This window comes from Bison bison, unplaced genomic scaffold (genome assembly GCF_000754665.1).
Source record: "Bison bison bison isolate TAMUID 2011002044 unplaced genomic scaffold, Bison_UMD1.0 scf7180017864272, whole genome shotgun sequence".
In the NCBI taxonomy this organism is placed as follows: domain Eukaryota; kingdom Metazoa; phylum Chordata; class Mammalia; order Artiodactyla; family Bovidae; genus Bison; species Bison bison.
This window is the reverse complement of record NW_011494844.1, coordinates 828,045-838,859: the sequence shown is the minus strand read 5'-3', so window position 1 is coordinate 838,859 and position 10,815 is coordinate 828,045. Positions and strand designations below refer to the sequence as shown.

General features: G+C 38.5%; 1 protein-coding gene across 1 annotated transcript in view; it reads right to left on the bottom strand.

Annotated features, from left to right (window-relative positions):
• The window catches only part of LOC104995044 (complement factor H-like), a gene marked incomplete at its 3' end in the record, with an annotated part of 30,649 nt that overhangs the window by 8,938 nt on the left and 10,896 nt on the right, over positions 1–10,815 (bottom strand). The window contains exons 2-4 of the mRNA XM_010848764.1: positions 4,946–5,131; positions 4,501–4,606; positions 1,466–1,542 (exon numbers count right to left, since the gene is read on the bottom strand). Coding sequence (XP_010847066.1) covers positions 1,466–1,542; positions 4,501–4,606; positions 4,946–5,131 — 369 coding nt within the window. The remainder of the gene's footprint in view (positions 1–1,465; positions 1,543–4,500; positions 4,607–4,945; positions 5,132–10,815) is intronic.

Below are 10,815 nucleotides of genomic sequence, written 5' to 3'. Positions count from 1 at the left end.
ATCACTGACTCAGTGGAGATGAGTTTGAGTAAACTCCAGGAGCTGGTGATGGACAGGGAGGCCTGACGTGCTGCAGTCCATGGGGTTGCAGAATCAGACACAACTGAGCGGCTGAACTGAATTGAACTGATACATTTCAGTTCATTCATTTCATTCATATTTCTTACATAATTGAGAAATATAAAGTTGGAGATAAATAAAAAATTTCCGTTTAAGTCTCACAATAATACAAAGCTGTATTCCTAAAAGGTGTAAAAGCAAACTTTCTGAATATATGTACTTCAATAAATAAATAGTCTTTAATTTTTCTTCTTCTATATCAAAATAACTAGAGTACTTTTTTTATTTTCCTTATTATTTTCCAGTATCCCTTAGGTTTAAGATAGTCAACCTTTATTTTAGAATAGAGTCTCCCAGGATGCTTGTTAAATGGAAACTCTGTGGCTAGCTCCCTGCCCTATCACCCAAGGAACACTGATTCAGTCGATCTTTATGATCCAAAAATTTCAGTTTTTAAGAAGCACTCCAGATTATTCCAATATGGATGTTCCCTAGAACATTTATCCCCTTCCTCTCATTTCTGTTGATGAACGATCTCCCACTCTTTTTCAGAAAACGGGAATTTTGAGTGATCACTGTTTTTCTTTCCTTCTTCCTCTGCCTCTTTTTCTCTCTTTCCTCCCTTCCACTCTCTCTGTCTTGCATTTACCTCTTCTTTTTCCTCTCTACTTACTCATCACCATTCAACTAGGAAAAGCTATTTTCATGATGACAACAGATTATTCTTTCTATTTTATATTGGAGTACAGTCAATTAACAATGTTGTGATAGTTTCAGGTGGACAGCAAAGGGACTCTTATTTTCATGATGACTACAGACTGTAATCAGTGGTTTAAAATCAGTGAACAGGATGTGCAAATTTTCCATTCTGTTTGCTTTATGGATCAGTAAGAAAGGGCAGAGCTCTTCCTTAGTTTCTGGCTCTTTTCAGTAAACTAAAACCATAGGAAAACTCCCTGTGTCAGGCAGGAGGAAGGAGACGTTTAAACTATGTTCTCCAGTTAAGCTTTTAACTGAGATCCTTGCATTGGGGTGGTTATTTGGCTGTGTACTCCTTCATTAATAAAGCTGAAACTCTCATCTTCATTTTAATGTGATATGTGTGTTATTCCCAGTGGTTAGAATCCAAAAGGAAAAACAAAACTTAGATTTTTTTTTTCTAGTCTGTAATACTTGGACTATTAAATTAGACGAACCTGTATTTATATTTGGTTATTGAAACACTTAACAACATAGCAATAAAAGATTAGATCCAACTCTGTACTATAGTAGAATCCACAAAAATAATTTGAGTAAGAAATATTTAATTATAGACTTTAAGAATATTTAATATAAGACATTTCCCCCAAAGATTCATATTTTAAATATATGCTTTAATATACTTGTAAATTAGTTCTACATCTACCTTCACATATGGGAATATCATTGGTCCATCCATTTGTGTCACATTCACGGAAATTCATCTCACCCACCATCTGATACCTAAAAATCAAAATTAACAGAATTGTGAGCTGATGTGTGTTTATGTGCAGTTTTAAGTTTGATACCATTTCAAATATCCAGAAACTCTAGAGGAAAACTATTAATAGGAGCACATGCTTCCCTCCCTCCTCAGGAAAGGCTCTTAATTAAGCCTTCAGGTGCATGGACTTGCATTATCAAAATTCTTGGTTCGTGACACAAACTCATTACTGTTTCATGCACTTTTATTTTTCCAGTTGAGTCAGTTAATGAGGTACACTTAACAATGTAATAAGCTCCATGAACTATCACGAAAACCAAAGATAAAAACAGGAGATCATGATAAAAGCAGTAAACAACAGTTCACTGAATGTTACCCCAGTCCACTCTTTTTCCATATTTCTATCCATAGTCCTACCCTCCACGATTGTGATATTTTCTGGACACTTTGTGCTTTTTTTTTTTTTTTACATTATCAAGGACAGCGCTATAAATAATAGTTTGGTGTGGCTTATTGTCAGCACTTGTCTCCATCTCCCATCTCCTGGCGATGCTTTCCAGAGTATGGTCACCAAGTCAAGCCCATCTCCTGGCGATGCTTTCCAGAGTATGGTCACCAAGTCAAGCCCGTTTACATAAGTCATTCAGTGTGAAATTATACTAACTCATCAAGCCTGAGCTTCAAACCAAAGATGCTGTACTTGCACAGGGAACTATGCTCAATGTCATGTGGCAGCCTGAATGGGAGGGGAGTTTGGGGAGAATGGATACATGTATGTGTATGGCTGAGTTCCTTTGCTGTGCACTTGAAACTATCACAACATTGTTAATGGCTATATTCCAATACAAAATACTGCTGCTGCTGCTGCTAAGTCGCGTCAGTCATGTCCGAATCTGTACTACCCCATAGACAGCACCCCACCAGGCTCCTCTGTCCCTGGGATTCTCCAGGCAAGAATACTGGAGTGGGTTGCCATTTCCTTCTCCAATGCATGCATGCATGGTAAGTCGCTTCAGTCGTGTCTGGCTCTTTGCAACCCCATGGAGGGCAGCCCACCAGGCTGCCCTGTCCATGGGATTCTCCAGGCAAGAATACTGGAGCGGATTGCCATTTCCTTCTCCATACAAAATACAAAGTTTTTTTTTTTGTTTTTTTTTAAAGAATCCTTCTCAAATTTATTACATTTGACAATTGGAAGCAAAAAAAAAATTTTTTTACTCAAAAAATAAATAAGGAAAGGCATTTTGATAACCACAAGCTAGAGAATTTGGAGGGGGGGGGGGGAAAGGCCTCTTTTAAACTTCTGAGGAATTGTACCTGAACAAACATTTCCTTTGACCCTGAATGAGAGTTGTCCTGCTAGTTGGACAAGTAAAAAAACTCTCTCCTTCAAAAAAATACTTTGCCTTCTTGGATTGGGGCTGATTTGTTCCTAATTCTCTAAGGGAAGAAATCGTTTCAGTAGAGTAAATGAAAGTCACGGGAACTTGAACTAAAACTTTTACTCTGTGCCCCTGTCACACGAAGGAACAAGATAATTGGTTGTCAAATGTTCTTCTCTGGCTCCTTTATTGGCTCCGCCTAATAACAGAGGAACATTTCCTGCTAACTATTTTCCACCAGGGACCCAGTCATTCGCCCAAACCTCTCTCCGGAGTTCTGCGAAATTCTACACAAATCCTCCTATTGCCACCGGCTAACCCCGGAAATTCAAATTTCTGGGGAATGAGAATAGAAGCTGGGGAATAAATCTAACCTTATTTCCCCTCCGCGCTAAGTTTCCTTTACCAGGCTCACAAGGTCCCGCATACCGAAGCCACAGACCCAGCCCTTCAGACGGCGTTCGCAGCTCAAAATGGCCGCCCGGGCGCCTCAGCCTGGGACCCTGTGCTGATGCCGCGCTGCCCACTGCGCTCTGGAACCTGAGCCCGGCGCTGCCCCGCCCGCGGGAATCCACCCCCCACCGCCCCCGCCCCGGCCCCGCGTTCCCCACTGAGGAGACCTGAGAAGCCGCCCTGCTTGCTCATAGCCTGCCGTACTTATTTCTCCCACCAAGTCTGTGATGCGCTTGTTATGTTTCTGCTTTTTTAAGTGAGGAAATTGGAGTAAAGAGCTATTTTCTAAAAATACGTATAGTTATTAAGTGGTAGCGTTTTGGAATACGGGCTTACTTCAAAGCCTAAGCTCTAAAATATTCTACTGCCTCAAATCAAGAAATAAATGGGGAGTGAATAATGATTCCACTTTGTGGAATAAGCAATTCCACAAGTTAATTTCTCCACCCTGTGTATATTTATGTAGTATAAAAGTACAATGATCCAGTTTTCCTATATATAAAACTTTCTTCAAAACAAGGTGCTGGGAGTCACAAGAAAGAAAGCACTGAGGAAGTCACAACACAGGGTTAAGAATAGCTGAGTTGTGGGAATCCAGCAGGTGCTTAGAAGGCACAAAGTTACTCTTCTGAGCATAGCAGCATTTTTGGTCTGCGTGATCAGCGTAATTTACGGATTGTGGAAACTTAAAGAATGATAGTTATTATTTCAGTGTTCAGTTAGTCTGATTTCTCATAAATTGTATAAAGTTTTATCAAAATAGATCCACATTCTCTAATTTTGTTACCATTCCCACTGCCCCTGAGATATGGAATTCTGATTCTGCACATAATAGGATGCAGTGAGGACTCATTGCAGAGAATTTTTGTTTAAATGTGTACAACTTTCCCACTCTCCTGTAACTATACTCTACCAGAGTAATTATAATTTATTTTAATTTTTCAATGTTGAAGAGATGATCATATTATCCAAATATAATCATTTTCATTATAGTTTACATTTTCAGATTACTTGTATGTTACTTATAAAAATGCTGATAGAAAAATATAATAACCTTAAACACATAAATAAGGTCAGTTTCTATTTACTCTTTCCAGTATGAAAGATCTGAATTATAAACTGCTCTTTTTGTTGATGACATACCCCTCATCACACGTATAAACAACCTTTGCACCATATTCAAACTGAGTTCCTTCCGCAAGATGGAAAGAACCAAATGGAGTGTCTCCAGGGTGTGCACAGGGCTTTTCTAAAATGAAAAAGAAAAAGAATATGATGTTAGCATGTAGCACAGCGAGGAACAATTTACAAAGGAGTTCAAGAAGAGGGATATCTGATATTGTTTTAGAGTACAGAATTGAAAATATAGAAAAGTGAAAAATGCCAAAGTTATCTGTATGCTTTTTTTTTAATTTTGGAAGATGACAACCCCTTTTTTAAGAATGATGAGGATATATTGCTTTGTATTTAAATGACACTAGCAATAGAATTCAGCCAGTATTGCCATAATAGCATTTATTAAATATTTATTAATTAAATAGTTTTTTCACAACTTTTCACAGGTTTCACAAAAGTAGGAATTACTTACTCCGACATATCCTCGATGGATGAAGAGACACCCATTTTCCACCCCTGCACATCATTACAATACTCCCCAGAGTTCTGTATCCAGGGCGGCATTTATATGTAGCCTGAGTGCCCTCTTGATATGTTTGTTCAGTCCAAGAACCTGACAGGATTTCTGTTTCTTTTCTGGGAGGGGGTTCTTTGCAGTCTACAAAAAAAAAAAAGGTGTTTAAATACAATGAAAAATGCAGTATTTTCAGGTTATTTTTGCTTTAAAGAAAACCTATACAGGTCCATCCAATGTAAGTCTTAATATATATTTTTTACCTTAAAAAATTAAGTCTATATAGATTTGTAAGAATAACTTTCAAGATAAATAGTTACACTTTACTATATTATTTTTAAGTGATACACTGAATTCTATAATTCTGCTCTTTTCTAAGGGCTTCCCTGGTAGTTCAGCTGCTAAAGAATCCACCTGCAATTCAGGAGAACCTGGTTCAATTCCTGGGTTGGGAAGATCCCCTTGGAGAAAGAATAGGCTACCCACTCCAGTATTCTTGGGCTTCACTGGTGACTCAGACGGTAAAGAATTCGCTGCAATGTGGGAGACCTGGGTTCAGTTCCTGGGTTGGGATGATCCCCTGGAGGAGGGCATAGCAACCCACTCCATAGTCTTATCTGGAGAGTCCCCATGGACAGAGGAGCCTAATGGGCTACAGTCCATGGGGTCACAGAGTTGGACACAACTGAGAGATTAAGCACAGCACAGCACATTCTTTCTCAAATTCAGGAAATATTAGGCACTATTCTAAGGTTTGAAGAAACAACAATGGATTTGGAGACAAAGTGTTGTCACTCTAGTAAGGAAGTTATTGAATATGTATTCAAAGAGATGACATATCTAGGTGTCTGAAATCTTCATCAAGATCTTGTACAGTCTGCTCTACCACCTATTCTATATAATCTCTTGAACCTCAGTAACCTTGGGGCTGGAGCGGTCAAGTGTATGTGTAAATGTGATTGACAATCTCAAATTGAAACCCACTCCGGCACTCTAGCAATTAGAAACCACTGAAGATAAAAAGGAATAAAATCAAATCCCTAGTTTTCTCAGAAAACTGTCATTAGGAAACTCATGAATTCAGGAAATAAATTGTAAAAAGTATACACATATTAGAATGTTTTTAATTAAAATTCTATTTATGAAGATTTAATCTATACAAAATTCAAAGGAAAATTATCTGCAAAAGTATTTGTCACACAAAAGCACTTCTTGCAATAACAAAAGCACTGACACAACCAAAAGAAAAATACAGGAGGATGATAGAACATTTTCTTAAGAATGGCTGATAACATAACCATTACTAAAATCAAAGACATCACAACTAAGTGTAAGTGATGTTTTTGGACAAATTTCAATGACAAAAATGTAAAGGGAATGACACCTGATTTTGTAGAAAAAGAAATGTTATAAATATATTAAATAAAATTAGAGGTATAGATGACTAAAGCAATTTGATAAAGAATCTTAAAAATGCTCATGTAAATTAAAGAATTTCAAACAGAAAAAAGATCCTAAAGCAATAATGAAAGTTTTTCTAAGATTCTTATGTACAAGATGCTTATTCCAACATTTTCATAGTGGAAAAAATAAGATATGTTAATGTGAATATTGTCATATTGTGGTACATTCACTGAGGAAATATTTTATGGTTTTTGAAAATTGTGTTTTGGGGAATATTTAATAATATGGCTAAATGTTAGCATAAGAGTAAGGGAGAAGGTATTATATACTTTTTGTTTCTAATAAAGATATACTATAGTGATCAAGGACCAGAATGGTAAGTACTTAAAGCTGACTTTTCAGCAAAAGTAATGGAAACCAGAAGTTGTTAACTTATCACTTCTATGTGCATAAAGCAATAATTGTCTACTTAGAATTCGACATAAAGGAACAATTTTTTTAAGGTTCAAGATTTCAATTAATAGAATGTGAGAGAATTTGCTTTATAGATTCACATTAAGGGAAAATGAAATATGTACTTTAGAAAAAGGAAAACTATCTCAGGTATAAGGTTTGTAATGAAAGAAAAACAAAAACAGTACCTAAACAAATAAGTCTAAGAGAATACCAACTGTGAAACAATAAAACTGTAGTCTTATATAATTTAAAATACATATATACTCATACACACATACATATACATAAAATACAGGACAACCGTGTGTTAACTGACAGAAGAGAACAGAAAATGAAGGATATAACTTGAAAGATAACAATGTCCAGAGGAATGAAGAGATATGAATCAGCTGTGATAGCTTTGATGAGGAGTCAGCGTGACTGGGCATCCATCCTCAGTTAGTTAAACCAACACTAATCTAGGTACTGCTGAGAAGCTACATGTTTAGATATAATCCTAAACACTTAATTTTAAACAAGCTGATTATCCTGGATAACTGGTGTGAGCCTGATTAAATCACTTGAATGGCTTTTAAAGCAGCACTGAACCTGATCCAAAAGAGAGAAGAAACTGTACTGCAGACTCAGCTTCCTTACCTGTGCTCCGCCCTTTCTGACAGCCAGCCCTATGAAGTTTAGACCTGCTTACCCACAGTGCAGGCTTCCCTGGTGTTTCCAAGGTAAAGAATCTGCCTGCTGCTGCTGCTGCTAAGTCGCTTCAATCGTGTCTGGCTCTGTGAGACCCCATAGACGGCAGCCCACTAGGCTCCCCTGTCCCTGGGATTCTCCAGGCAAGAACACTGGAGTGGCTTGCCATTTCCTTCTCCAATGCATGAAAGTGAAAAAAATAAAGTGAAGTCACTCAGTCATGTTCAACTCCTAGCGTCCCCATGGACTGCAGCCCACCAGGGCCCTCCGTCCATGGGATTTGCCAGGCAAGAGTATTGGAGTGGGTTGCCATTGCCTTCTCTGATCTGCCTGCTAATGCAGGAAATGTGGGTTTGATCCCTGATCTGGGAAGATCCCATAGAGAAGGAAATAGCAATTCATAAAAGACTCTGAAATGCAGTACTTGGATGCAATCTCAAAAATAACAGACTGATCTCTGATCATTTCCAAGGCAAACCATACAATATCACAGTAATACAAGTCTATGCCCTGACCAGTAATGCTGAAGAGGCTGAAGTTGAATAGTTCAATGAAGACCTACAAGACCTTCTAGAAGTAACACCCAAAAAAGATGTCCTTTTCATTATAGGGGACTGGAATGCAAAAGTACCAGGTCAAGAAACACCTGGAGTAACAGGCAAATTTGTCCTTGGAATACAGAATGAAGCAGGGAAAAGGCTAATAGAGTTTTTCCAAGAGAATGCACCGGTCATAGCAAACACCCTCTTCCAACAATACAAGAGAAGACTCTACACATGGACATCACCAGATGGTCAACACCTAAATCAGATTGATTATATTCTTTGCAGCCAAAGATGGAGAAGCTCTATACACTCAGCAAAAACAAGACTGGGATTGACTGTGGCTCAAATCATGAACTGCTTATTGTCAAATTCAGACTTAAATTGAAGAAAGTAGGGAAAAACCATGAGACCATTCAGGTATGACCTAAATCAAATCCCTTACAATTATACAGTAGAAGTGAGAAATAGATTTAAGGGATTATATATGACAGAGTGCCTGAAGAACTATGGACAGAGGTTGGTGACTTTGTACAGGAGGCAAGGATCAAGACCACCCCCAAGAAAAAGAAATGCAAAAAAGCAAAATGGCTGTCTGAGGAGGCCTTACAAATAGCTTTGAGAGGAAGAGAAGCCAAAAGTAAGGGAGAAAAGGAAACATATACCCATTTGAATGCAGAGTTCTAAAGAATAGCAAGGAGAGATAAGAAAGACTTTCTCAGTGATCAGTGAAAAGAAACAGAGGAAAACAATAGAATGAGAAAGACTAGCTATCTCTTCAAGAAAATCAGAGATACCAAGGGAACATTTCATGCAAAGGTGAGCACAATAAAGGACAGAAATGGTATGGACCTAACAGAAGCAGAAGATATTAAGAAGAGGTGGCAAGAATACACCAAAGAACTATACAAAAAAAATTTTCACAACCCAGATAACCATGATGATTTGATCACTCACCTAGATCCAAACATCTTGCAATGTAAGTCAAGTGGGCCTTAGGAAGCATCACTATGAAGAAAGCTAGTGGAGGTGATGGAATTCCAGTTGAGCTATTTCAAATCCTAAAAGATGGTGCAGTGAAAGTGCTGCACTCAGTCTGCGAGCAAATTTGGAAAAACTCAGCAGTGGCTACAGGACCGGAAAAGGTCAGTTTTCATGCCAATCCCAAAGAAAGGCAATGTTCAAACTACTGCACAATTGGACTCATCTCACATGCTAGTAGAATAATGCTCAAAATTCAACAAGCTAGAGTTCAACAGTACATGAACCATGAACTTCCAGATGTTCAAGCTGGATTTAAAAAAGGCAGAGGAACCAGAGATCAAATGGCTAACATCCGCTGGATCATCAAAAAAGCAAGAGAGTTCCAGAAAAACATCTACTTCTGCTTTATTGACTATGCCAAAAAGCCTTTGACTGTGTGGATCACAACAAACTGTGGAAAATTCTTCAACAAATGGGAATGCCAGACCACCTGACCTGCCTCTTGAGAAATCTGTATGCAGGTCAGGAAGCAACAGTTAGAACTGGACATGGAACAGCAGACTGGTTCCAAACAGAAAAAAGAGTACGTCAAGGCTGTATATTATCACTCTACTTATTTAACTTACATGCAGCGTACATCATGAGAAACGCTGGGCTGGAGGAAGCACAGCTGGAATCAAGATTACTGGGAGAAACATCAATAACCTCAGATACACAGATGACACCACCCTTATGGCAGAAAGTGAAGAAGAATTAAAGAGCCTCTTGATGAAAGTGAAAGAGGAGAGTGAAAAAGTTGGCTTAAAACTCACCATTCAGAAAGCTAAGATCATGGCATCCAGTCCCATCACCTCATGGCAAATAGATGGGGAAACAGTGGAAACAGTGGCAGACTTTTATTTTGGGGGGCTCCAAAATCACTGCAGATGGTGACTGCAGCCATGAAATTAAGACACTTGCTCCTTGGAAGGAAAGTAATGACCAACCTAGATAGCATATTAAAAAGCAGAGACATTACTTTGCCAATAAAGTTCTGTCTAGTCAAAACTATGGTTTTCCAATAGTCATGTATGGATCTGAGAGTTGGACTATAAAGAAAGCTGAGCACTGAAGAATTGATGCTTTTGAACTGTGGTGTTGGAAAGACTCTTGAGAGTCCCTTGGACTGCAAGGAGATCCAACCAGTCCATCCTGAAGGCAATCAGTCCTGATTCATTGGAAGGACTGATGCTGAAGCTCCAATATTTTGGCCACCTGATGCGAAGAACTGACTCGTTTGAAAGACCCTGATGCAACCTCAGATATGCAGATGACACCACCCTTATGGCAGAAAGTGAAGAGGAACTAAAAAGCCTCTTGATGAAGGTGAAAGTGGAGAGTGAAAAAGTTGGCTTAAAGCTCAACATTCAGAAAACTAAGTTCATGGCATCCGGTCCCATCACTTCATGGGAAATAGATGGGGAAGCAGTGGAAACAGTGTCAGACTTTATTTTTCTGGGCTCCAAAATCACTACAGATGGTGACTGCAGCCATGAAATTAAAAGACGCTTACCCCTTGGAAGGAAAGTTATGACCAACCTAGACAGCATATTAAAAAGCAGAGACATTACTTTGCCAATAAAGTTTGTCTAGTCAAGGCTATGGTTTTTCCTGTGGTCATGTACAGATGTGAGAGTTGGACTGTGAAGAAGGCTGAGCGCTGAAGAATTGATGCTTTTGAACTGTGGTGTTGGAGAAGACTCTTGAGAGTCCCTT